We start from the raw sequence: 25450 nt of genomic DNA on the forward strand, positions 1-25450 counted from the left end.
GAAACATGGACCTTGTCAGGTCTGCAACAAAGATTGGACTCAATACCTGATGAAAGATAGTTTGATTGACTTTTCAATTAATAAACACTTATCCATTTTATCTCTGGCTGATGTGTACAGTTCCATCCCCACTCTCACCAGACATACATGGTTCAAAATCAGGATCAATGTCACTGTCAGTGCTTGGCTGGTGCATTGCAGATTCTTCATTGGTTTAATTTAAGCTCCTTTTCCCTGGTGACTTTGGTACCGGAAGATTGTCATCATGAGGCATTGGTCTCATAGCTGAAGGAAGATTGGGGTATTCAATTGATTTCTTATTTTTACCAGAGAAACCAGATACATTTGTCAGACAGAAGTAAGAGTCTGTCAAGTGATCCTTCTGCTCTCGCCATATCATTGGGATAGCAAATGGCATTGACTTCTGAGTTCCTCGGAGCCAAGCTGTAAGATCAAGAGTACATCTTGCACAACAAATCTGAGGAGCCCATGGTTTGTCTTGATCACCAATCTTGCAACCGAAGTATAGCTCTCATGTTTTCTTAACAAGTGGAGTCATGGTGTGTCTTTAAATGTAGCAGAATATATTACAGCTGTTGCAACATTGGCGAGACATTTCTGCTGTCATAAATCATCCTGTAGCAATTAATAATTAACTGGCTTACTAATTAAGTTACTTACATAGACAGTACTAAGCTTTGAAGTATCAAAAATACACCCGAACTGACAGACATGTAATGAAGATTATCCCTGTATGCGAACTGCTTTTATATAGCCTTTTCAGGCAGCATACATCAAACCCATGTGCAAGCAAGTTTCAAGTTTATTGATTTTTAATATACCGACCATCAACGAGTTTCTAGCCTGTTTACAATAAAATGCTAAAATAGAGATAAAAATGATACTTAAAAGTAATGTCTATGAAGAGAAAGGGAAGTGAACATTGAAGACATTGACAAGACGAACTTGAAAGTGGTGATTAAAAGAGAAGGGTGGGGTAAAGTTACATTGTTAGAGATAAGAAGAAGAAAAAAAAAAAAGGAAGGGGGTGGAAAGAAAGGGAAAAAACATTAGGGATAGGATCGCTTCTTGAAAGCGGTTGGTTGGTTGATTTAAAAAGAGATATTCAAACCCATGTGCAAGCATGCCCAGACTGCATCATTTCCATGGACATTATGCAGCCTGCCCTGAATGTAAGCCCACACTATATCCAGCAAGGTATAACGTGAGCAATATGTCTATTAAGAAACTAGTCTTTAAGCCCGTTACATTAACGGGTGCTAGAACATATGTGTGTGTGTCTGTCTTTATTTCTTTCTCTCTCTCTCCTTAACTGCTTTTTTTCTTTCTGCCTTTCTTTTTCCTTGGCTGTCCATCACCACCCCTTGCCTGCTCCCCCTGTCCATTTTCCCTTCCTTTTACCTCCCCTGTGTCCACCACCACCCCTTCACTGCTCTCCTTATGCAGCAGCAGCCCTTCTCCCTTTGTTTTACCTCCCCCCTGTCCAGCAGCACCTCTTTCGTTCTCCCCCTGTCCAACAGGTGCTAGAGTAGACGACTGGGATTTTTTTCCTTTCTCTCTCTGTGCTTGGATGCTGTCTGTCTGTCTGTCATTCTTTCTGTCTGTGTCTCTGCCTTGCACCCTGCCTGCCTGTATTTCTCCATTGCGCCATGCCTGCCTATCTCTCTGTGGCCCCCTTCTCTTCCCCGCCATGATTGGTGTGTGCCCCCAGCACACCCTTCCCCCCAAAGCAGCCCCGTTTTCCAATGCCCCTGCCCCCTTTTGTGCCATGCCTGCCTGCTCCCTGTGCATCAGCATTTCCCTCCCCCTCACCTTTTCCTTTGTAGCAGCATGCAGATAAAACGGCTCCCTTAGTTCTTTGCTGGATTTTTTTTTTAAGTTTAAAGATGCCGACGCGGCTCCTCTCACGATCCCGCCTGCGTCGGAAGCCTTCTCTGACACAGGCCGAGATCGTGAGAGGAGCCACGGCGGCAGCCTTAAACTTAAAAAAAAAATCCAGCGAAGAACTAAGGGAGCCGTTTTCAAAGCCGCCGCCGCAGCTCCTCTCATGAGCTGCACTTATATTATGTCGGAAGATGAGAGAAGAGCCGCGGCGGCGGCGGCAGATTTCAAATTAAAATAACTTAGGCGGCCAGGGAGTTTAAGGGACAGGATTGTACAGCTGGACTTGCTCCTGGGCCCGCGTCTGGCCTCCGCCGACAGCCGGCTCCCTCGAAGCTCTCCCCCCCCCCTTTTCCCTTCCCTTCCCGCAGTCCGTCTGGCTGCGGTCCGGCCTGTGGAGGCGATCGGTTGGTGACATATTAGCACGCATGCGCACTCCTTCGGCCACAGACCTACACGCACGGAACACGCAAATAGGAGTGCGCATGCGCGACTAGCTCTTTATTATATTAGATAGGCTAAGAATTAATTGTATTAGCCTGAAAGTATAACAAGAAAATGGAAAAATGTACTTTTTGTTAAAAAGGTACTTGATACATAATTTTAAATGTGATTTTAACAATCAGCAGCCAAAAATCTGTAAGATACACCCGAAAGTGTTGAAGAAGCAAAGTTTGTTATCCATTGTAATATTTGTTACAGAGCAGAACAAAATTGTACTGTCAGAGATTCTTCCCCGTTTCTCTTCTTCCGATTTATGTCTTTCATTACAGTGCTACTTGATTGCTTTTGTACAAACTGAAGGGGCAGGAGCAGCTCCCTGGGAAGAAGGTGGAGTTGAAAAGATAATTGACAGTTTACTGCAAGTAATTTGCGGGTTCAAATGCAAAATCCTACAGTTCAGGACTACTAGACACATCTACAAGAAAGAAGATTATCTAGGTAAGAACCTAATCTTTCTCTTTTTTCAGCCAGGGCATCACACAAGAGTCGCAGAAAGTCATTCCTCTTATTCCCATGGAGTTTGTCTGCCTTGAAAATAAAACCATAGTTAAATTGCAGCCTTGCTACATAATTGGTGGTAATTACGTAAAATGGGTCAGTCCAAAATATTTCATACCACAGTGTAACTAATTTGTTAAAATTAATATTTTTAAAACATTTTTTATTATTAAAATACCAATATTTAAATAAATGGAGAAAAAGTACCTGAGACACCCTTTGTGACCTACAGATTTCAAATATTGTAATTCATACATTAGTGATTTAGAATTTAAGCAATAACCAAATCTTTCAGTCCAAATACCTCAAAATAAATTCTATAACCAGTAAAATGTGATAAGTAAACACTTAACGTAGACCCCTTCAGGGGTATTTCCACTCAGTGTTTCAACACAATACATGAAAAACCAAGATCAACTGCTGTGAACATCATTCCTTCTATATTAATATTCAAATGTTGCCATATTCTGAAAAATGTCAAAGTTTAAAATTATCCTTCATTCCTGGGAGGCTGGTCCACTTGTGACCACCCCTTAATTACCCCCTCTAATAATACTAATCTTCAGACCCTCAGAAATGCCACCAGCCACTCAAATATGTTTCATAGTGGTTAGATTTATACATTGAATCCTCACCGGGATCTCAATGGCCATGGATTTGGTCTTGGAGAATGAGATGTACAGTGTCTGCATCTATGAGACAAACTTGGTTCTTTTTATTACATAGAGCATTTTGGACCCCATTTAGATTACAAAAGTTGGATAGCTGTAAGTCTAATAGATGCTGGCATTGTAATTTGGAAGCAGGGACTCTAGATCATTTAATATTCTTTTGTCCCTGCATTATGGCCTTTTGGAAATCAATTTGGTCTCAAATTAATTGTTTATTTGAGAACCATGTAGCTCTATCTTATGATACAATTCTATTTGGGACGTCAATGAGAATAAAAAGTCAAATTTCATCAAGCAATAATAAACTTTTATTGATAATGACAGGAGTTACCATTCAACATATCACCAGGAATTGGAAAAATTACACTAGACTTAATTACACCTTCTGGTGGAATTCGTTATGCCATATATACAAAATGAAAAGAACAATTGCCATACAAAAAGGGAATTATACTAATTTTAAAAAGATTTGGGTGACATTGATGACTTATTGTAATGATTAGACACTATTTTACACTGAAAGTTCAGTCATGATTATGGGAAGGGGGTTAGTATATAGTTATATGAAAGATATAATCAATAATTATGAATGTTATATTTGTATGAAATTTTTGATTACAATATTTGTGGAAAGGGTGGGTGGTGGAGGGAGGTAATTTATGTATTTAAGATGATAATAGAAAGAATTTCAAGTGAAATGTATAATTCAATTAATGTAATATTGTGTACTTGATGTAAGATGAAAAATGAATAAAGAATTGAGAAAAAATAGAAAAGTAAACCCTCTGGCAGATCTTGATCTCCAGTTTATTGTTTATGTATTTTTCAAGGTGTTTTATGTCCAGAATATTAATATGTGCAAACGTTTTCAGGTATATTCCAGTGTTGATGGCACAAGCCAAAATCTATTGGAACTTGGAGAATTATCAGATGGTGGAAAAAATCTTCCGCAAGTCTGTAGAATTCTGCAATGAACATGATGTGTGGAAACTGAATGTAGCTCATGTTCTTTTCATGCAAGAGAACAAATATAAAGAAGCAATTGGCTTTTATGAGCCAATTGTTAAAAAGAATTTTGATAACGTGAGTATATATTCTACAGTATTGTGTTAAGAACATTTCAGTATAATTGTGGACTGTGCTTTAAATTTTGTCTTTATGGGATGAAACAGAAACATGATGGCAGATAGAGGCCAAATAGCCCATCCAGTCTGCCCATCCGCAGTAACCATTATCTCTTTCTCTCTCTGAGAGATCCCACGTGCCTATCCCAGGCCCTCTTGAATTCAGACACAATCTCTGTCTCCACCACCTCTTCCGGGAGATTATTCCATGCATCTACCACCCTTTCTGTAAAATAGTATTTCCTTAGATTATACCGGAGCCTATCACCACTTAACTTCATCCTAAGCCCTCTTATATAGTGAAATATCTTACATGTTATAAGGGAGTCTATAGGATGATGCCACTTTTCCTTAAGAACACTCCCTCATACTGTCAGGACCACCTTAAAATTCATAGTCCCGCCCAAGGGGAAAGTGACTCTGCTTCTGCTATTAATAAAGCGCTACTAGACGCATACAGTGCTGTACAACAAACATGAAAGAGACAGTCCCTGCTTGAAACACAGGAGGGTGGGACTAGGAAGACAGGAACTAGGAAATATAAAAGCTCAGGGCACAGCTGGGCTAGGGAGGCCCCAGGGCGAAGGTCTATAGCATATGCTTCTACCACATAACAGTTAGGCCAAGTTTAACTGGGACATTTTAGTTTGCATATTAGATCCAGTCTTTGGTAGGCTGGCTGGTGAAGTGCTAAGATTTTTACTGATAAATCTGGAAATCCAAAGAGCCAAGCGAAGGTATTGCCTCATCAAGAGACTGTAGTGCCTGCAGCTCTCCTGCAAGAGCAGACCACAGAGAATGTTCCAGTATTCAAGGACTAATTCTGCATTTGATTTCTCCTTCACCTGTGAACCAAACAGGACCTTCCTTCCTAACAGCCTTAATTAATGTTAATTTTGTTCACCTTAGCCTGATGTGTGGTGTCCTTTTGTCCAGGCCCCAAGCCTGCCCTTGCTCACAGCATCACATTCATGTAGTGCAAAAAAGAAGCATCTTTCACAAAGAGAATTTAATATGGAAATCTACATATGTAGGTTAAGGCATAAAGTCTTGCATAGGCATACAGTGGAACCTTGGTTTACGAGCATAATTCGTTCCAGAAGCATGCTCGTAAACCAAAATACTCGTATATCAAAGCGAGTTTCCCCATAGAAATAATGAAAACTCGCTTGAAATGTTCCAACCCCCCCTCCCGAAGCCAGCGGCGCTGCTCCCCCCTCCCCCCCCCCCCCGCTCAAACCGGCATCCCCCACCCGAACAACTTGAAACTTACCCCCCCGTCTGGCACTGGCATGCAGCCCACAGGACATGCCGGTGCCACTTGAAGAACTTCCTGCCTCTGCCGGGCTTTGAGCATGCATCTGCGCATGCTCAAGGCCTTCTAATTCTCCCTCTCGCCGAGAATCTCGGAGATCTCCGAGAATCTCGGTGAGAGGGAGAATACAACTTCTGCTTACTGATGGTTAATATTTCTGATGTTCCTCTTTCAAAAAATATTTATTTACTATTAAGCCTTCTACATTACATGTACGTGACACCTTTTATCTGTGCACAAAATAAAGCATGCTAAAGAGCAGGTTAAATTTGTATAAATACTTGTCCCAGGACAAACAGGCATCATATTCTCATAAATGGGTGACATCATCCTTGGAGCCCAGTACAGACAGTGCTAAAGTGTACTGTCACTTTGCTGTCCATAATGCACATGCATGAGTGCCTTACCGCCCAACATTGGCTCACAGGACCATCAGTTCTTATTTTTCCGTGGAGCTAAGAGATGTGTGTCGTTGGAGTCTTTCCAGTTGTGCTATTTTATTGAAGTTTTGTGACTTCTTGTTTTATTTTTCATTTCATTTATTTTATTTTCCTTGGTAATACTTGTGATGGATTTTGGTGTACAAAATTTGAGCTGCCTTGTTGATCCTTGTTCTTGTTTCGGATTGTTGTTTCTATTTGGTGCTCAATAAAATATATTTGGCGATAAATCTCTTTGTTCGGGATTTTTTTCTAAGAATTTTTCTTTCATGTGTTTTCAGATCTTTGGTCCTCTATCAAGCCATATTTGCAGCCAAAGGCATCGAATCTTTCAGTCACAAGATCAATTAACTGAGAAAAAATTGACTCCTTTGATCTTGCATTGGCAGTTTATTTTTCAATGCCAAAGCCTTCTAGCAGCTTCAAGAGATGTTCTTGATGCAACAAGGCCATAACAGCACTGATCCACACAATTGGTGTCTTCAGTGCCTTAGTCCTGAGCACCAAGTGGACTCTTGTTGCTCAAACCTACAAAAACTTTCTTTGAAGGCTTGATGTTTACAATAGTAAAAAATCTTTTCAGACCTTAAGATCCATCTACAATGTCTGCCACATCTGATGTGAAAAAAGCCGCAACGATGCTGACACAAACATTGGTGCATTGTTCGATGTCTTCTTCATCGGTACCAGTGCCAGCATGATCTGGTAAACAGGCTAAGAAGCATTCCCATGTCTCACCATACATCACTGGCATCTCCAGCATCGAGTAAGTCAATGCATGCCAAACAAAGTTAGAAACAGAAACATGATGGCAGATAAAAGCCAAATGGCCTATCTAATTTGCCCATCAATTATCTCTTCCTCTTTCTAAGAGATCCCATAGGACTATCCCAGGCTTTCTTGAAATCAGACACAGTCTCTGTCTTCACCACCTGTTCTGGGAGACTGTTCCATGCATCTACCACCCTTTCTGTAAAAAAGTATTTCCTTAGATTATTCCGGAGCCTATCACATTTTAATTTCATCCTATGCCCTCTCATTCCAGAGCTTCCTTTCAAATGAAAGAGACTCGACTCATGCACATTTACATCACGTACATATTTAAATGTCTCTATTGTATCTCTCCTCTCCTGCCTTTCTTCCAAAATATACAGATTGAGATCTTTAAGTCTGTCCCCATATGCCTAAGACCACGCACCATTTTAGTAGCCTTCCTCTGGACCGACTCCATCCTTTTTATATCTTTTTGAAGTTGCGGCCTCCAGAATTGTACATAATATTCTAAATGAGGTCTAAACTAAACTAAACCTTAGGTTTGTATACCGCATCATCTCCACATTCGTAGAGCTCGGCACGGTTTACAGGAGATGGGCTAGAAAGGAACTACAATGAAGGGTTAGAGGTCCAAGTATGAAGAGTTTTTAGAGGGCTTAGAATGACAGAGATGGAATAAGTATCAGATTTTTGAGAATAGCCAGGTCTTCAGATGTTTGCGGAAAAGTTGGAGAGAGCTCAGGTTCCGAAGAGGGGAGGAAAGTTTGTTCCAGAACTTGGTGATTATGAAGGGGAGGGAGGTCCATAGTTTTCCTGTATGGGAAATGCCTCTTAATGAGGGGAAGGATGGTTTTAATTTGTGAGTGGATCGGGTGGTATTAGGGTTTGAGGAGTTCCAAGAAAGAGGGATACAGGGAGGGAGGATGCCGTGTAGGATTTTGAAAGCTAGACAGGCGCATTTGAAGTGGACCCTGGCGATTATCGGTAGCCAGTGAAGCTTGGACAGAAGTGAAGAGACATGGTCAAATTTACTTTTTGCGAAGATAAGCTTGGCCGTGGCATTCTGAATCTGCTGGAGTCTATGAAGGTTTTTCTTAGTTAGGCTTAAGTAGATAGAGTTGCAATAGTCCAATCTGGAAAGGATGATGGATTGGACAAGGACGGTAAAGTGATTTTGATGGAAACAGGATCTAACTATCGTCAGCATGTGAAGGCTGAAAAAGCATTTTTTTTACCAAGGAATTGAGGTGGTCGTTGAAGGACAATGTAGAATCAATAATGATACCCAGAACCTTGCTTGAGAACTCAAGCTGCAGAGTGGAGCCAGAGGGTAGTGAGATGGAGGAGGGTAGTTGGTCTAGTTTCGGACCAAGCCAAAGGAGTCTTGTTTTGGACTCATTTAGTTTCATTTGAACAGTGCGGGCCCAGGATTGGAGGTTCATTATGCAGGAGGCTATGTTCTCAGAAAGGTTGGTGAGGTTCGAATCAGTCTCGAGGAGGACGAGGATGTCATTAGCATAAGTGTAAATTGTTTCAAGGGGGGATAGGTGGAGGGGTTTTAGGGAGGTCATATAAATGTTGAAAAGAATGGGAGATAGAGGTGAACCTTGCGGGACTCCACATATCGGTTTCCAGGGGGAGGATGAGGTGCCATTCATGTTGACAGCGTAAGAACGAGAATGTAGGAATTTTGAGAACCAGTCTAGGACTGTGGAGTTAATGCCTATCTCAGAGAGTTGGTAAACGAGAATATCATGATGGACAACGTCGAAAGCGGCGGACAGGTCGAATTGTTGGAGGACGGCAAACTTATTTTGAGAATAAAGTTGTTGAACCTTTGAGATCAAAGAGGTCAATAGGGATTCGGTGCTGAAGTTGGGACGAAAGCCATATTGGTAAGAAAGAATAGAGAATCTCTCTAAGTATGATGAGAGTTAGGTAGATATGATGGACTCTAGCATCTTGATTAAGAGAGGGATATTTGCTATTGGGCGATAGCTGGATGGTGTGGAAGGGTCTAGGTCAGATTTTTTTCAGTAGTGGGGGTCAAGGCAATATGACCCATTTCTGGGGAAAAAAGGCCCGAATATAGGGCGTAGTTTATGAGTTTGGTAATAGAAGAGATGGCCAGTGCGGGAATTTTCTCGTATAGGTAGAAGGGGAATGGGTCCAAGGAACAGTTGCAGGATTTCAGTTTGAGGCAGAGTTTGAAAACCAGGGATTCAGAAACGTGCTCAAAGGTAGTCCAGGATCTGTCAACTGGGATAGGGTTGGAGACCGTTTGGGTAGAATTGGAGTCGGTGGGTATCAGGGAGTTGTAGGAGACTGAAGGTGGAAAGGAACATCACCTTTTCGTTGAAGAATTTTGCCAGAACATCGGCTGAGGGAGAGGAGGGGAGCGAGATGGGGTCTTTTTTGGAGGTTAAGGAGCGCCAGATATTGAATAGTGTACCACTCTGGTTGTTGGATCTGGAGATTTTGTCGCTGTAGAAGTTCTTCCTTGCTTTTTTTAGCACTGTATTGTACAGCTTAATATTGACTCTCCAGGACTGTCTATCTATAGGGGATTTAGATTTTTTCCATTTGCGCTCCAGGGCTCGACATTTCTGCTTTAGTTCTCTGTGATATGGGAGGTACCAAGGGGCTTTGCGGGGGTAGGAGATGGATTTAGTGGAGAGAGGGGCGAGGGAGTGGTAGGTGGACTCAGAGAGAGCAACCCAGTTATGCCAATTAGCTTCTGAGTCTGCAGGCTTAGGAGCAGAGGAGAATAGGTTGAGAAATTTAGACCAGAACAGATCGCTCGTAATTTTTTTGCGGTAGGTAATGGAATTGGAAATGTGGGGTGGAGCCCCAAAGTGCGACATGAAGTTGTGGAGACAGAAAGCCCCTAAGAAGTGGTCGGACCAGGGGACATGATCCCAGCGGATGTCATCGGCTGAAGTTTTGTAAGCGGAGTCTTATACAGAGTCTTATACAGAGGCATCGATACCTCCTTTTTCCTACTGGCCATACCTCTCTCTATGCAACCTAGCATCTTTCTAGCTTTCACTGTCTCTTTTTCAACCTGTTTGGCCACCTTAAGATCATCACATACAATCACACCCAAGTCGCGCTCTTCCGTCTTGCACATAAGTTCTTCACCCCCTAAACTGTACCGTTCCCTCTGTTTTTTTTGCAGCCCAAATGCATGACCTTGCATTTCTTAGCATTAAATTGTAGCTGCCAAATTTCAGACCATTCTTCAAGTTTCGCCATGTCTTTCTTCATGTTATTCACACCATCCGGTGTGTCAACTCTATTGCAAATTTTGGTATCATCTGCAAATAGGCAAATTCTGCAGCAATCTAACTATATATATATATAAAATCGGATGTGTGTATGTATATTCCAGCATAACTCTGAAACGCATGGACAGATTTCAACCAAACTTGTTATACATATCACTTACTATCTGGGAACAAACACTGTGGGGGTAGGAAGAGGGTGACTTTGAAAATGACAGATATTAGTTTTCGGCCTCACTAAGATAAATACTGACACCCCTGATGCTGTTTAAATCCAAGTTTAGCCCCTTAGAGAAGGACATTCCTGTGGGACATGTGGGTGTGGGATGGGACACTTTGGGATTAATAAATATCCGGGCAATGTCGGGTGATCAGCTAGTATCATTTATAAAAATGTTAAAAAAAAATAGGCCTAAGAACAGAACCTTGAGGCACACCACTGGTAACATCCCTTTCCTCAGAGCGATCTCCATTGATCACTACTCTCTGTCGGCTTCCATTCAACCCAGTTCTTGACCCAGCCCATCAATTTAGGATCCATCCCGAGGGCACTCAGTTTATTTATTAGACGTCTGTGTGGAACACTATCAAAGGCTTTGTTAAAATCTAAATACACCAGTTATGTCTGCTGAAGGCTGGTTACTTTTTCACATGGGTGACATGGGTGTTGAATAACATTGTTTCTTAAGTCAATAAAGTAATAATTTAAAAATTTTTGTTAAAGTGTTTGCTCAAGTTCTCTTTGTCTAATACTACATTTTGTTTAAAGATCAAAAAACATTTAGTGTGACATATATGCAATAACAGGAGAAATCAGGAGGGGAAAAACTCTCTCACATCACTGCAGATGCTTTGGAAACATTTTATTCATGCTTTTTTTTGGTAACTTGCACGAATAGATACAGAATTTCAGAATACAGTGAAATATACTGTTTCTCACAGCTGTCCTATCATGCTATAACAAACGTGAAAGAAGGTTGTCAGGCTGAATGTTGCATAAATTTTCTGGATGCCCTTACTCAAGCAGCATGTTATATTCCCCTGAATTCTGTGTATAGAATTTTAAGTTGTGCAAGCACATTTGAGTGCACTGCCCAATTTGCATAATCAACTTAATCGATTAGTGAACCAGTGCTGATAATTGGCCACTAAAAAGCAATTATTGATACTAATTAGAATTTATGCATACATCTTTTTAGGTGTATTCTATAGAGGTGTACATAAATTCTAATGTGTAGAACGAAAAAGGCGGGGTGGCCATGGGAGGAGCCTGGGCATTCTGAAAATTTACATGCACTGTTATAGAATACATCCAATCTGTGCTTAAGTTAGGCATTAAGATTTACACCAGTTCTAGTTGGTGTAAACAGTCATGCCTAAATTTAGTCATGAGTTCTGGTGCTAAAGAGTTATTCTATAAACCGCATATAATTTTTGGCACAGTTTATAGAATAGCAATAAGTGAGGGGGTTTTCCATGCTGATTTTTTTGGGGTGCCATATATAGAATTTACCCCTTTATGGTTCTATTAGCTGGTGATGCTGGTATGGAAACTCTAAGGATGGCAGCTATCTTTGCTTTATGTAAATGTATATGCCTATTATCTCATTATTTTCTGTTTCAAAATGCAAACTTAAAAGTAATGTAAAGAGCCCAAGTCACCAGTGATTTTATAAAATTATTTAATAAGAACAATAAGATTGAGACTATACAGCCATAACATTCATAATTTAGAAAATGCCTTTGCTAATTATTAACAGTTACAAAACCCTTTCTATTATATGATTCCATTGTATTTGTGATTTTGTAACCCATTTGTACAGTATAGTAATTAAAAACAGGCTTTTCTCTCTTTTTTCTTTCTTGATATTCTAGATCTTAAATGTCAGTGCCATCATCTTGGCAAACCTCTGTGTTTCCTATATCATGACTAGTCAAAATGAAGAGGTAAGTGCTGTCACTAGTAGAAGGTGTTTTCATAGTGCAGTCAGCAGAAAGGATATATATGAGTTATAAGCCTTATATTCTCCATGATGCACTTGTTCTTTCTCCTTCAGATGCAAGCCTCTTTATGTATTTATGTTCATTTCCCTTTATATAAGTACAGCTAAGTAAAGTTATATTTAGGAGCAACTAGTTCCTTCATTCTTGCTTGTTCCAGACTCAAACCTCTGAGTTAGATCACCGATAGTAAGTTCTGCTCTGTGGTAGGCCAGCATTAACTTAGCAATCCTCCTTCAAAAAGAAGATTTCTTCTATCCTTTCCCTTTACCACTTTTCTTTTTAGTCTTGGAGCTCCAGTATTCCTTTTTCCATTACTCGCTTCTCAAAAAACCAAAAAAGAACCATATTTTGAAAAGCTGTCCTATTTAGTTGGCCTGGGAAGTCCTTTTTTCATTCATCTCTGATCATCTAAGGCAGTTTAATATTTATAAAGTGTTCAGTACTCTTTCTATTGGGCCCTCTCCCTACAGGGAAAAAGAAACAAACAAAACTCTCCCAGCTTTCATATTTTCAGAAATTTGATGTAGATCTCTTATCAACATGAGCTGAAATGTACCTTTGTCTTCCTCTACTCACCAGGAGAAGACAAAGTTGGAGGCCTCTCCATCCACTGCAACAGACACTGTAAACTGCAACAAAGCCTCACATTACTTTGTTCAATACACTCTATCTCTTCCTCTACTTTTTCCTGTTGAGGAAAACCACCTTCAGCCTCCTCAGTATTTCAGACTGTGAAAAACTGCAGGAAGACTTTAGGAAATTGGAAGACTGGGCATCCAAATGGCAGATGAAATTTAATGTGGACAAATGCAAAGTGATGCACATTGGGAAGAATAATCCAAATCATAGTTATCTGATGCTAAGGACCACCTTGGGGGTCAGCACTCAAGAAAAGGATCTGGGTGTCATTGTAGGACAATATTCTGAAGCCTTCCGTCCAATGTGCGGCGGCCAAGAAGGCAAATAGGATGCTAGGAATTATTAGAAAAGGGATGGTTAACAAGACTAAGTATGTTATAATGCTCTATCGCTCAATGGTGCAACCTCACCTTGAGTATTGTATTCAGTTTTGGTCTCCTTATCCAAGAAAGATATAGCGGCACTAGAAAAAAATTCAAAGAAAAGCGACCAAGATGATAAAGGGGATGGAATTCCTCTCATATGAGGAACGACTAAAAAAGTTAGGATTCATCATCTTGGAAAAAAAGATGGCTGAGGGAAGTCTACAAAATCCTGAGTGGTGCAGAACGGGTACAAGTGGATCAATTTTTTACTGCATCAAGATTTACAAAGACTATGGGATGCTTGATGAAGTTACAGAGTGATACTTTTAAAACCAATGGGAGAAAATAATTTTTCACTCATAATAGTTAAGCTCTGGAATTCGTTGCCAGAGGATGTGGTGAGAGCAGTTAGAGAAGTTAAAAAAGTTAAAGAAGTTAAAAAAGGTTTGGATAAGTTCCCGGAGGAAAAGTCCATTGTCTGCTGTTGAGACAGACATGGGTCAGTTGCATGGAATGCTGCTACTATTTGGGGTTTTGCCAGGTACTTGTGATTTGGATTGGCCTCTGTGAAGAGGGGATGCTGGGCTTGATGGATGATTAGTCTGACCCATTAAGGCTATTCTTATGTTCTTACTATTATTTATCATTTCTATAGCACTGAAAGGCGTACTCAGTGCTGTACATTCAACATGTAATAGACGGTCCATGCTCATAAGAGTTTATAATTAATTAGGACAGACAGAACAAATGGAACAGATAGGGGTTGGGAAGTTTCTTGCAGAAAGAATGATAGATATCATACGGTGAGTGGGAGTTAGGAGTTGATAGCAGCCTGAAAGCTTGGATTTAAATACTGCTAGAGATCGAGCTTGATGTATTGACTCAGGCACTCTGTTCTAGGCATATGGTGCAGCAAGATAGAAAGAATGGAGTTTGGAGTTGACAGTGGAGAAGAAGAATCTGCCCTTTTGCTCTCTGCTAACTAAACTAAACTAAATCTTGGACTCGTATACTGAGTCATCCCTGAGAAACAAGGCTCAATTCAGTTAACAATAGTTGTGGTTAATAGAAAGAAATGATCAAGGAAACTTATATGCTAGAAAACACGGAAATAAAGTAGTTTTCAGAATTTTTCAAAAAACTTGAAGGGATAGACAGGATCTTATTTGAGAAGGTAGATCGTTCCAAATTGCCGTTAGTAAATAGGGGAAAGAATGAATAATTTTACTGCTACCATGTTTCCCTGAAAATAAGACCTACCCTGAAAATAAGCCCTAGCATGATTTTCGGGGTAGGTCTTAACATAAGCCCTACCCCTGAAAATAAGCCCTAGTCATAGGCAGCTGTGCTGCCCCCTGCCGCCGAGCCACCGAACCCCCACTGACCATCCTTCCCTCCCAATCGATCCCTGCCGACCGTAACCATAAATACCTTGCTGCAGAGGCGCGTCGGGCCAGCAGCACTCACAGGCTGTTTCGTGGCCTTCTCGCTGGGGCCATCTGTGTACTGATAACGTCATCAGTACAAAGACAATCCCAGCGAGAAGGCCGTGAAGCAGCCTGTGAGTACTGCTGGCCCGACACTCCTCTGCAGCAAGGTATTTATGATCGTGGTCGGCGGGGATTGGTTGGGACGGAAGGATGGAGGGTCAGCAGCGCTTTGGTGCACGGTGGGGGCGGCGGCGGTGGGTGCTCAAGGATTCTGTTGCATGAGGGATGGTAGGGAGGGAAGGATGGAACTGGGCAAGGGTTCTGCTGCACAGGGGGATGGGAGGATGGAGGGATAGAAAGATGCTGCCGAGGGGAAGGCACAGGGGAATGTGTGAGAGAGGATGAAAGATGTTGCACATGTAGGGACAAGTAAGGAGGAAGAATTGGGGTGAAGGAAAGGAAGGGAGAGATGATCATGTAAATTTAAAAAAATAAGCCCTAGTGTCTTTTTTAGGCCCCAAATGAATATAAGACACTGTCTTATTTTCGGGGAAACAAGGTAGATCTGGCACCTTTTACAGTGGGGAAAGAAAGTTTAAATACATGGATAGTTCTGCAACTTGAAGATCTCGAAGAATTTAAAGCTAGAGGTACCAACGAATCAAAGATACCATGTAAGATTTTTTTAAACTATGCAGGCACATTTAAACTGAACTCTCAATTGAAAAGAAATCCAATGCAAACTCCTTAACAGAGGTGACACATAGTTATACTTTGTTTTACCAAAGATCAATCTTGCAGCGTTTTTTTGTTGTTGTTTTTTAATTAACTGGAGTCTTTTTTCATTTCCCTTGCTCAAACCCATGTAAATGACATTACAATAGTCCAGTTGTTCAAAAATGATGGATTGGACCAAAATAGCAAAATGATATTGATAAAATAGGTGACAGACACTTTTCAGTGTACGCAAACTGAAGAAACATTTCTTAATCAGATGGTTTACCTGACAGTGGAGAAAGAGAGGGAGGAGTCTAAAAAGATTCCCAACACTCTAGATCAGTGGTTCCCAACCCTGTCCTGGAGGACCACCAGCCAGTCAAGTTTTTGGGATAACCCTAATGAATATGCATGAGAGAGATTTGCATATAGTGGAGGTGACAGGCATGCAAATCTGCCCCATATTAGAGCTATCCCTAAAACCTGACTGGCTGGTGGTCCTCTAGGACAGGGTTGGGAACCACTGCTCTAAATAAAGATTCAATTAGCAGAACATCACCGGAATTAAGGGTAATTGACCTAGGAAGGTTTGCGATATCTGGACCAATCCAAGGTAGTTTTGTTTTTATTGTGTTTAATTTTATTTGAATCAGAGATGACCATGACTGTAATTTTGATAAGAAAAGACCAAAAAAAATTAAATGGTTGTTTATTAATTAAATATACATACACAAAACCATTTAGAAAAGTCAAAATGGACAGTAGAGTATATCCCAATTAGTATTTTATTGAATTTTATATTTATCCCAGGACAAGCAGGCAGCATATTCTTGACTGATGGGTGACGGCACCGACGGAGCCCCGGTACGGACAATTTTAGAGTGATTGCACTCTAAGAACTTTTAGAAAGTTCTAGCTAGGCCGCACCGCGCGTGCGCGAGTGCCTTCCCGCCCGACAGAGGCGCGCGGTCCCCAGTTTTCTTAATTCCGCGGAGCTAAGAAGACGCGTGTTTCCAACGGCTGTTGGAAGTTTTTTTCTATTTCACTTGCCTTCCCGCTCGCGCGTATTTTTCTCTTCATATTTTATTTCTTTCCTTCTTTTTTACCTTTTGTGTAAAAAAAAAAAAAAAAAAATTCTTATTTTTCATATTTTTTATCGAATCTGACCCGGCGGGGCCTGTTGGCACCATCGAAGCCTCGGGCTTCGATTTTGCTACAGCAGTATTTCCCTTCATGCCCCCGTCACCGGGTTTCAAAAAGTGTCAACGGTGTGTACGCCCTATCTCCCTTTCCGACCCACACAAGTGGTGCCTCCAGTGTCTGGGTCCGGATCATAGGGCTGAAACCTGCACCCGCTGTAGTTCTTTACAAAAAAGAACTTTAAAAAATCGACAAATTCAGCAGCGGATCCTTTTCGGTACCGCTATGGAAGTTGCACCGGTATCGACGTCGACGACTTCTTCCAAATCGACTCCGACTACCTCGGCACCGCCAGATCCATCGGCGGTGTCGACTCCTGTAGGTAAGCCGGCTAAGAAGCCTTCCCCTACTGTTCTAGGCCAGCCAGTCGAGCATGCAGTGAGCCAAGTCCTGCAGACTGAGCGCCGGCCCCATAAACGCTCCGCTCCCATTGAAGTCTCGGCCTCTTCATCGGCATCGACTTCACCCGAGCGTCGAGCGGCACCGAAGGTACCGAGCAAGAAAAAACCGGTACCGGTGCCATCGGGACCAACGTTGGATGAGCGCATTGCCTCTATCCTCCAGGTCCAGCTTCAGCAGCAACTTCAACAGTTGCTCCCGGCTCTATTGTCTCCGAACCTTCCAGTGTCGGTACCGACTGAGCCTTCGGTGCCGTCTGTCGAACAGCCTCTGTTATTGGCATCGACTGTTTCGGCACCGCATAAATCTTTGTCCATGCCTGTTCTGTCAGCAGAACCAAAACGGCGTGCTATTCCTACGGGGTCGGAACCGGTACCGTTCTCTGAACCCCGTACCGTACTACATTCCCCTGGTACCGTCTCCACTCGGTCTGGTAAATCGGTACGCAAGACTAAACATGCTGATACATCGACTCCACTTTCCCAGGGCCGTTTACAATCGGTACGGGACCCTGATTTGTGGGACGATTCGGATGATCCCCTCGGTACCGAGGAGGATTACACATCTGATGAGGAGGATCCATCAGTGCAGGATACTACTGCTAAGCCAGAGCACTCCTCCTTCACAAAATTTTTAAAGGAGATGTCAGACATCCTGTCTATTCCTTTAGAGTCTGACTCTAAAAAATCCAAGGCATTTTTGGATGCCTTGGATTTTGACCAACCTCCTAAAGAGTTTTTAAAGTTACCCCTCCATGACATCTTGAGGGAAACTTTTTATAAGAATCTTGAAACTCCTTTGACAATCCCAGGAGCCCCAAGAAAACTAGAATCTCTATATAAAGTGATTCCAATCCCTGGATTTGACAAACCCCAACTTCCCCATGAATCCCTGTTGGTAGAGTCAACCCTAAAGAAGACTGCAGGAGCCAGTATGTATGCCTCTGTCCCTCCTGGTAGGGAAGGAAAGGCCATGGACAAATTTGGAAAGCGTCTTTACCAAAATGCCATGCTGGCCAACCGTTCAAGTAATTACGCTTTCCACTTCTCGTTTTACCTGAAGCACCTCATTCAACAGGTGACCTCTTTTCAAAAGTATATTCCGGACCGGAAACTTCCTGCTTTTCAGCAATGTACCTCTAGTCTTCTGCAACTCAGGAAGTTTATGGTCCGTTCTATTTATGATACTTTTGAACTGACATCTCGTGCTACTGCTATCTCTGTAGCAATGAGAAGGTTGGCATGGCTGCGGGCCTCAGAATTGGATGTAAACCATCAGGACCGGCTGGCCAATGCGCCTTGCCTAGGGGATGAGCTGTTTGGGGAGTCCATGGATACCACCACACAAAAGCTCTCCGCCCATGAAACTAGGTGGGACACCTTGTTGAAAAACAAGAAGAAACTTCCTCCTCCTCGTCCATTCAGGCAACAATCTTCATATCAAAGGAGGTTTTCTGCTCGGCCGGCCCAGCCTCATCCTCCTCAACCTCGCAGACAGCGTCAGCAGCAGCAACAGGCTCGTCAACAACAGCAGCCTACTATCAAACCGGCTACTCAACCTAAGTCGACACAGCCCTTTTGACTCCTTTCTCCAGAACATTGCCAGTCTTCCTCCCTCATGTCCTCTGCCTCAGCCCATAGGAGGTCGACTACAAGTTTTTCTATCTCGCTGGGAAGCAATCACCTCCGACCAGTGGGTACTTGCTATAATCGCCCACGGCTACTCTCTAAACTTTCAGACTCCTCCACCATTAAGTCTGCCAAAAGAGTCTGCTTCCAACAAGGCTCAGTCCCTCCTCCTCGCTCAGGAGGTTCAATCCCTCCTTCTTCTCAATGCCATCGAACCAGTTCCTCTGGACCAGCAAGGCCTGGGATTTTACTCCCGGTACTTTCTTGTACCCAAAAAGACCGGAGATCTCAGACCAATATTAGATCTCAGGGAGCTCAACAAATGTCTGGTCAAGGAGAAGTTCAAGATGTTATCTCTTGCCACCCTATATCCTCTTCTCTCTCAGGAAGACTGGCTATGTTCCCTCGATCTCAAGGAGGCGTATACTCACATTCCAATTCATCTGATGTCCAGACAATATCTTCGCTTTCTTGTAAACCAACATAATTACCAATACAAGGTGCTACCCTTCGGCCTAGCCTCCTCGCCCAGGGTATTCACCAAATGTCTGATTGTGGTCGCAGCTTATCTCCGCTCCCACAACTTTCAAGTCTTCCCTTACCTGGACGACTGGCTCATCAAGGCTCCTTCTCCTCAGTCCGTTCACAAAGCCACGGATCAGACCATTTACTTCCTTCGACTGTTGGGGTTCGAAATCAATCTACCCAAGTCGCACCTCATTCCAACTCAGCGACTTCAATTCATTGGAGCCATTCTGGATACTGTTCAGATGAGGGCTTTTCTTCCTCCAAACCGCCTTCACACCATCCTTCATCTCTGTCAGCAGGTGTTCCAACAACCTTCCATCTCTGCGAATCACATGATGGTGCTCTTGGGACACATGGCCTCCACAGTACATGTCACTCCCTTCGCACGTCTCCACCTGCGTACTCCTCAATGGACCCTAGCGACTCAGTGGTCACAAGCGACGGATCCTTGTTCACAACACATATCTGTGACCTCGTCTCTTCGACAGTCGCTTCTTTGGTGGTTGAAATCATCAAATCTATCCAGAGGTCTACTGTTCCATCTACCTCCTCATCAACTGGTCATTACCACGGATTCCTCCCCCTATGCATGGGGAGCTCACTTGAACGAGTTCCAAACTCAGGGATTTTGGACCACACAGGAAAAGAAACACCACATCAATTTCCTGGAACTCAGGGCGATGTTTTACGCCCTCAAAGCTTTCCAACATCTCCTGTTTCCTCAGGTTCTTCTCATTTGCACAGACAACCAAGTTGCAATGTACTATATCAACAAACAGGGAGGGACGGGATCCCATCCCTTATGTCAGGAAGCTCTAAGGATTTGGACCTGGGCGACTGCTCGTCACTTATTCCTGAAGGCAGTCTACATCCAAGGGGAACAGAATTGCTTAGCAGACAATCTCAGCAGAATTCTTCAACCTCACGAATGGACTCTCGACTCCTCGACTCTCCAGTCCATTTTCTCCCAATGGGGCACACCTCAAGTGGATCTTTTTGCAGCTCCCCACAACCATCAACTGCCCCTGTTTTGCTCCAGACTTTACTCTCCTCACCGTCTGGAACCCGATGCATTTCTCCTGGATTGGACCAATCTCTTCCTTTATGCATTCCCTCCTCTTCCGCTCATGCTGCGCACCTTATTCAAGCTCAAGAGGGAACAAGCCACCATGATTCTCATAGCTCCACGGTGGCCCAGACAGCATTGGTTTTCCCTTCTACTTCAACTCAGTTCCAGGGAACCCATACCTCTTCCTCTGTTTCCTTCACTGCTTACACAGAATCAGCAAACACTACTTCATCCCAACTTACAGTCTCTGCACCTGACAGCTTGGTATCTCTCGGGCTAACTCCAGCTCATGCTCTCCTGTCTCAGCCTGTCCGTTCTATTATTGATGCCTCCAGGAAGCCGTCTACTCTTCAATGTTACCAACAAAAGTGGTCTCGCTTTTCTTCCTGGTGCCTGTTACATCACCATAATCCCATATCTACAGCAGTGGGACTGGTGTTGGACTATTTATTGTCCTTATCTGACTCTGGTCTTAAATCCTCTTCGATAAGGGTCCACCTTAGTGCTATTGCAGCTTTTCATGAGCCGATTCATGGAAAACCCCTCTCAGCTCATCCCTTAGTTTCAAGGTTCATGAAGGGCCTTTTCAATGTGAAGCCACCTCTTAAGGCTCCTCCTGTTGTATGGGATCTTAATGTGGTTCTTTCTGCGTTAATGAAGCCTCCTTTCGAGCCTTTGGCCACAACGCATTTTAAATTTCTAACTTGGAAAGTGGTTTTTCTTATAGCTCTCACTTCTGCCAGGAGGGTCAGTGAGCTCCATGCACTGGTGGCTGATCCACCTTTCACTGTTTTTCACCATGATAAGGTCGTTCTCCGTACACATCCAAAATTCCTTCCTAAGGTTGTGTCTGAGTTTCATCTTAACCAATCCATCGTTCTACCTGTTTTTTTCCCAAAGCCTCATTCTAATCCAGGTGAACAGGCTTTGCATACCTTGGATTGTAAACGTGCTCTGGCTTACTATCTTGATCGCACCAAACCTCACAGATCATCTCCTCAACTGTTTTTGTCCTTTGATCCTAACAAGTTGGGTCATCCTGTATCTAAACGCACCCTGTCTAATTGGCTTGCCGCTTGCGTTTCCTTCTGTTATGCTCAGTCGGGCCTGACACTGGAAGGTTCTGTCACAGGCCACAAGATTAGAGCTATGGCAGCGTCTGTAGCTTTCCTCCGTTCCACTCCTATTGAGGAAATCTGCAAGGCTGCTACTTGGTCCTCAGTTCATACTTTTACATCTCACTATTGTCTGGATGCATTCTCCAGACGGGATGGACACTTCGGCCAATCTGTTTTACAAAATTTGTTTTCCTAATGGCCAACCTTCCCTCCATCCCTCTTTTTGTTAGCTTGGAGGTCACCCATCAGTCAAGAATATGCTGCCTGCTTGTCCTGGGATAAAGCACAGTTACTTACCGTAACAGGTGTTATCCAGGGACAGCAGGCAGATATTCTTGCGTCCCACCCACCTCCCCGGGTTGGCTTCTTAGCTGGCTTATCCTAACTGGGGACCGCGCGCCTCTGTCGGGCGGGAAGGCACTCGCGCACGCGCGGTGCGGCCTGCTAGAACTTTCCAAGTTCTTAGAGTGCAATCACTCTAAAATTGTCCGTACCGGGGCTCCGTCGGTGCCGTCACCCATCAGTCAAGAATATCTGCCTGCTGTCCCTGGATAACACCTGTTACGGTAAGTAACTGTGCTATAGGGACAAGCCTAAGATTATGGAGCAGATTTCCCCATAATGGGGTTTCTTCAAGAGAAAGAAAACCAATCTTCTCTTGCTCCTTGCAAGGAATTTAATGAACTAAATGAATTGAGAATAGCTGAAATATTTATGGTATAAAAGCATTTTAATTCAGCAATACGTTTTAAAATTTATAAGGTCAGTATTGAGTGGGTTTTGAGTGCCGTTTTGGTATGTGGACTTTTTTAGAATCCCCTATCATGATAAATAATTGAATTGATAAATTTTATATAGTAGATTTATGATTGGAAGAAGAATGAAATAAATGAAATAAAGTGAGATAAATAAATGAAAATAAAGTTAGATAGTAATTAAATAGTTTTTAAGTGTAGGTAATAGATTATAATATTAAACATTAATTAATTTGGTAGGGAGGTTGGGACAAAGCCGGTGATGTTACGAGGAGCAAGAGAAGATTGGTTTTCTTTCTCTTGAAGAAACCTCATTATGGGGAGATCTGCCTATATTCTAAGACAGGGTATGTATTGGATCCTCCCAGATCTCATGGAGAATGTACCAGATTGGCTATATTTAGAATGGCGGCTCCTGTTCCCATTACATTTAGATCATTTAATTAGTATAACAATGCCTAGAAGATACAAAGATAACAGAATATTATTAGACACTTGGAAAACATTAAGATATATAAGTAACCTATCACCAGACCCAATTTGTAAATCACTAAATCAATCTATTTGGGTAAACTCCAGGATCAAAATTGGCGGATTTAAGATCGTCTGGAAACAATGGATAAGTGCAGGTATACGAACATTAAATGATGTCATTTCAGAAGGTTCACTGCTTAGTTTTTCACAATTGCAAAATAAATTTGGCTTAAATAAATCACAATATTTTAAATGGATGCAATTGAAGCAGGCCATTCAGGTAGGGTTCCCTGAATGGAAAAATCTTAATACTCAATATAGTCTGCAGGTTTTATGTTTCCAGGCGGATTTCTTGGGTCACCAAGCCGCAAAATGGTACAAATTGATATATGGATTTTTAAATAAAAAAAAGAAAACTGGTCTTAGGGATATTTGGAGTATTGAGATTGGACAGACAATTTCTGCGTCTCAATGGCCACGATTCTGGTCCTGGAGATTAAGATCTACAAAGTCAGCATCTATGAGTCAAACATGGATGTTTTTATTACATAGAGTGTTATGGACCCCTACGCGCCTGCAAAAGATAGATAATACTAGATCCAATAGATGCTGGCATTGTAAAATAGAAATAGGGACGTTAGATCACTTAATTTTTTTTTGTCCCTGTGTAAATGCCTTTTGGAATCTGATTTGGCCCCAAATTAATAAATTACTAGAAAATCATGTAGGACTCTCATATGATACCATACTATTTGGCACTGCAATGAGAACTCAGAGTCCGATCTCAGCAAATAATAACAAGCTACTATTAATATTGACAGGAGTCGCCATACAACAAATCACTCAAAATTGGAAAGACTATACCAAATTAAATTATACGTTCTGGTGGAACTCTGTCTGTTATATATACAAAATGGAAAAAATACTAGCATTACAAAATGGGAATCTTCATAATTTCAAGAAAATTTGGCAACCATTGACTAATTATTCTAATGATTAGACTTCTTAGCACAATTGCAGTACTTATATAGGAATGGGGTGGGTTATGTATAATTTCTGGAAATAATATTTGTAAAAATGGGGAGGGATTTATATCTTCTGATTATATATAATTTATAATATATACTGTTTATAAATTAAGTTTTATTAATGATAGATACAATGATATATAGCAATTAATTATATTACTTGTGAATCAATTATTGTAAAAATGAAAATTAATAAATAAAAATTTTAAAAAAATAAAATAAATAAAATCAAGCATGATGCCAGAAGAAAAAAATAAAAAATAAAAATAAATGGTTTTGTGTATGTAATTTGGATAAGCAAGAAAATTATGTTGGCTGTAAGATTAATCAAATTAGGGTCAACTTCAAGCAAAATTAAAATATCATCCACATAAGTGAATAGTGATTTTAGCAGGGCTTAGTTTTTAAAATTTTAATGTAGTCGTGTAGATATTAAAGAGGAAGGAGATAGTGGGGAACCCTGGGAAACATCACAATCCGGTGACCATACAGAAGATGTTGTGCCTCCAAAGTTCACTACATAGGACCGTAATGAAAGAAATTCCTTTGAACCAGGTCAAAACTTTATCCTCCATGCCCATATCTGAAAGCAGTTTAACTAGAACATGATGGATTACTACATCAAAGGCTGCTGAAAGATCAAATTTTAATAGTATGGCATAATGATTCTGGGTTAATAGGCTTTGAATCTTAGAAACCAGTGATAGTAATAAGGTTTCTGTGCTAAAATTAGAACAGAATCCATGTTGAAAAGGCAACAGAATGGAAAATTTATCTAGATAGCTTGAAAGTTGTTTAGAAACGATTGACTCAATCAGCTTAGTTACTAGAAGAATGCTGGCAGTAGGACGATAATTTGTCTGTGCAGCAGGATTTAGATCAGTACCTTTCAGTAGTGGAGTAAGAACTATATGGCCAATAGATGCAGAAAAAAGCCGTTATCTAAAAAATAGTTTATCATAATGGTTAACCAGGAAACAGCTTGATTAGAGATTTCTCGAAAGATAGAAATGGGTCCAAGGAACATTTGCTTCATCCTAGTCTATTGCATAATGTTCTAACCTGAAGTTCAGTAGCAGGTACACATTCTCTACATTATCTATTTACTGGGATATCAGTTGTTATTTCCAAATTAAATGATATGTCCTTCTGATCTACATTAAGGAAGGGGGCTCTGCACCTTCCATCCAGTGTCTGCCCATGGTCTGTCACTGCCATACCCCATTGTCTGTCATCTCTGTTTCCTTCCCTTCCATCGAGCACAGCCCTGAGTGAGAGGAAGAGGAGCTGAAGAACATGTAAATGAGGCTCTTTACAAACTTTGCAGTAAGGATAATAAATACTCGGTCAAGACTGATTAGCAAAGGTAAGAACGTTTAGCAGAAAGGGAATGGTAAAAAGCCAACCCAAACAGTGACAAATCTAACTAGAAAAAAATTCACGAAGAATACAAACAAGCAATCCTCAGCATCAAAAAGGCCTACTACTCCCAACAGCTACTAAAAAGAAACCCAACAGATCAAAGAACCTATTTACACTAACAAAAAAAGATATTCACATTATTGCAAGGAGATAACCAAAACC

General features: G+C 41.7%; 1 protein-coding gene across 2 annotated transcripts in view; it reads left to right on the forward strand.

Annotated features, from left to right (window-relative positions):
- LOC117353728 (tetratricopeptide repeat protein 30A) overlaps positions 1-25450 on the forward strand; it is a 183397-nt gene that overhangs the window by 118807 nt on the left and 39140 nt on the right. For both annotated transcript variants that reach the window (XM_033929974.1, XM_033929976.1), the window contains 2 exons: positions 4448-4658; positions 12388-12459. In XM_033929974.1, coding sequence (XP_033785865.1) covers positions 4448-4658; positions 12388-12459 — 283 coding nt within the window. The remainder of the gene's footprint in view (positions 1-4447; positions 4659-12387; positions 12460-25450) is intronic.

Source organism: Geotrypetes seraphini, chromosome 2, assembly GCF_902459505.1.
Source record: "Geotrypetes seraphini chromosome 2, aGeoSer1.1, whole genome shotgun sequence".
Classification (NCBI taxonomy): domain Eukaryota; kingdom Metazoa; phylum Chordata; class Amphibia; order Gymnophiona; family Dermophiidae; genus Geotrypetes; species Geotrypetes seraphini.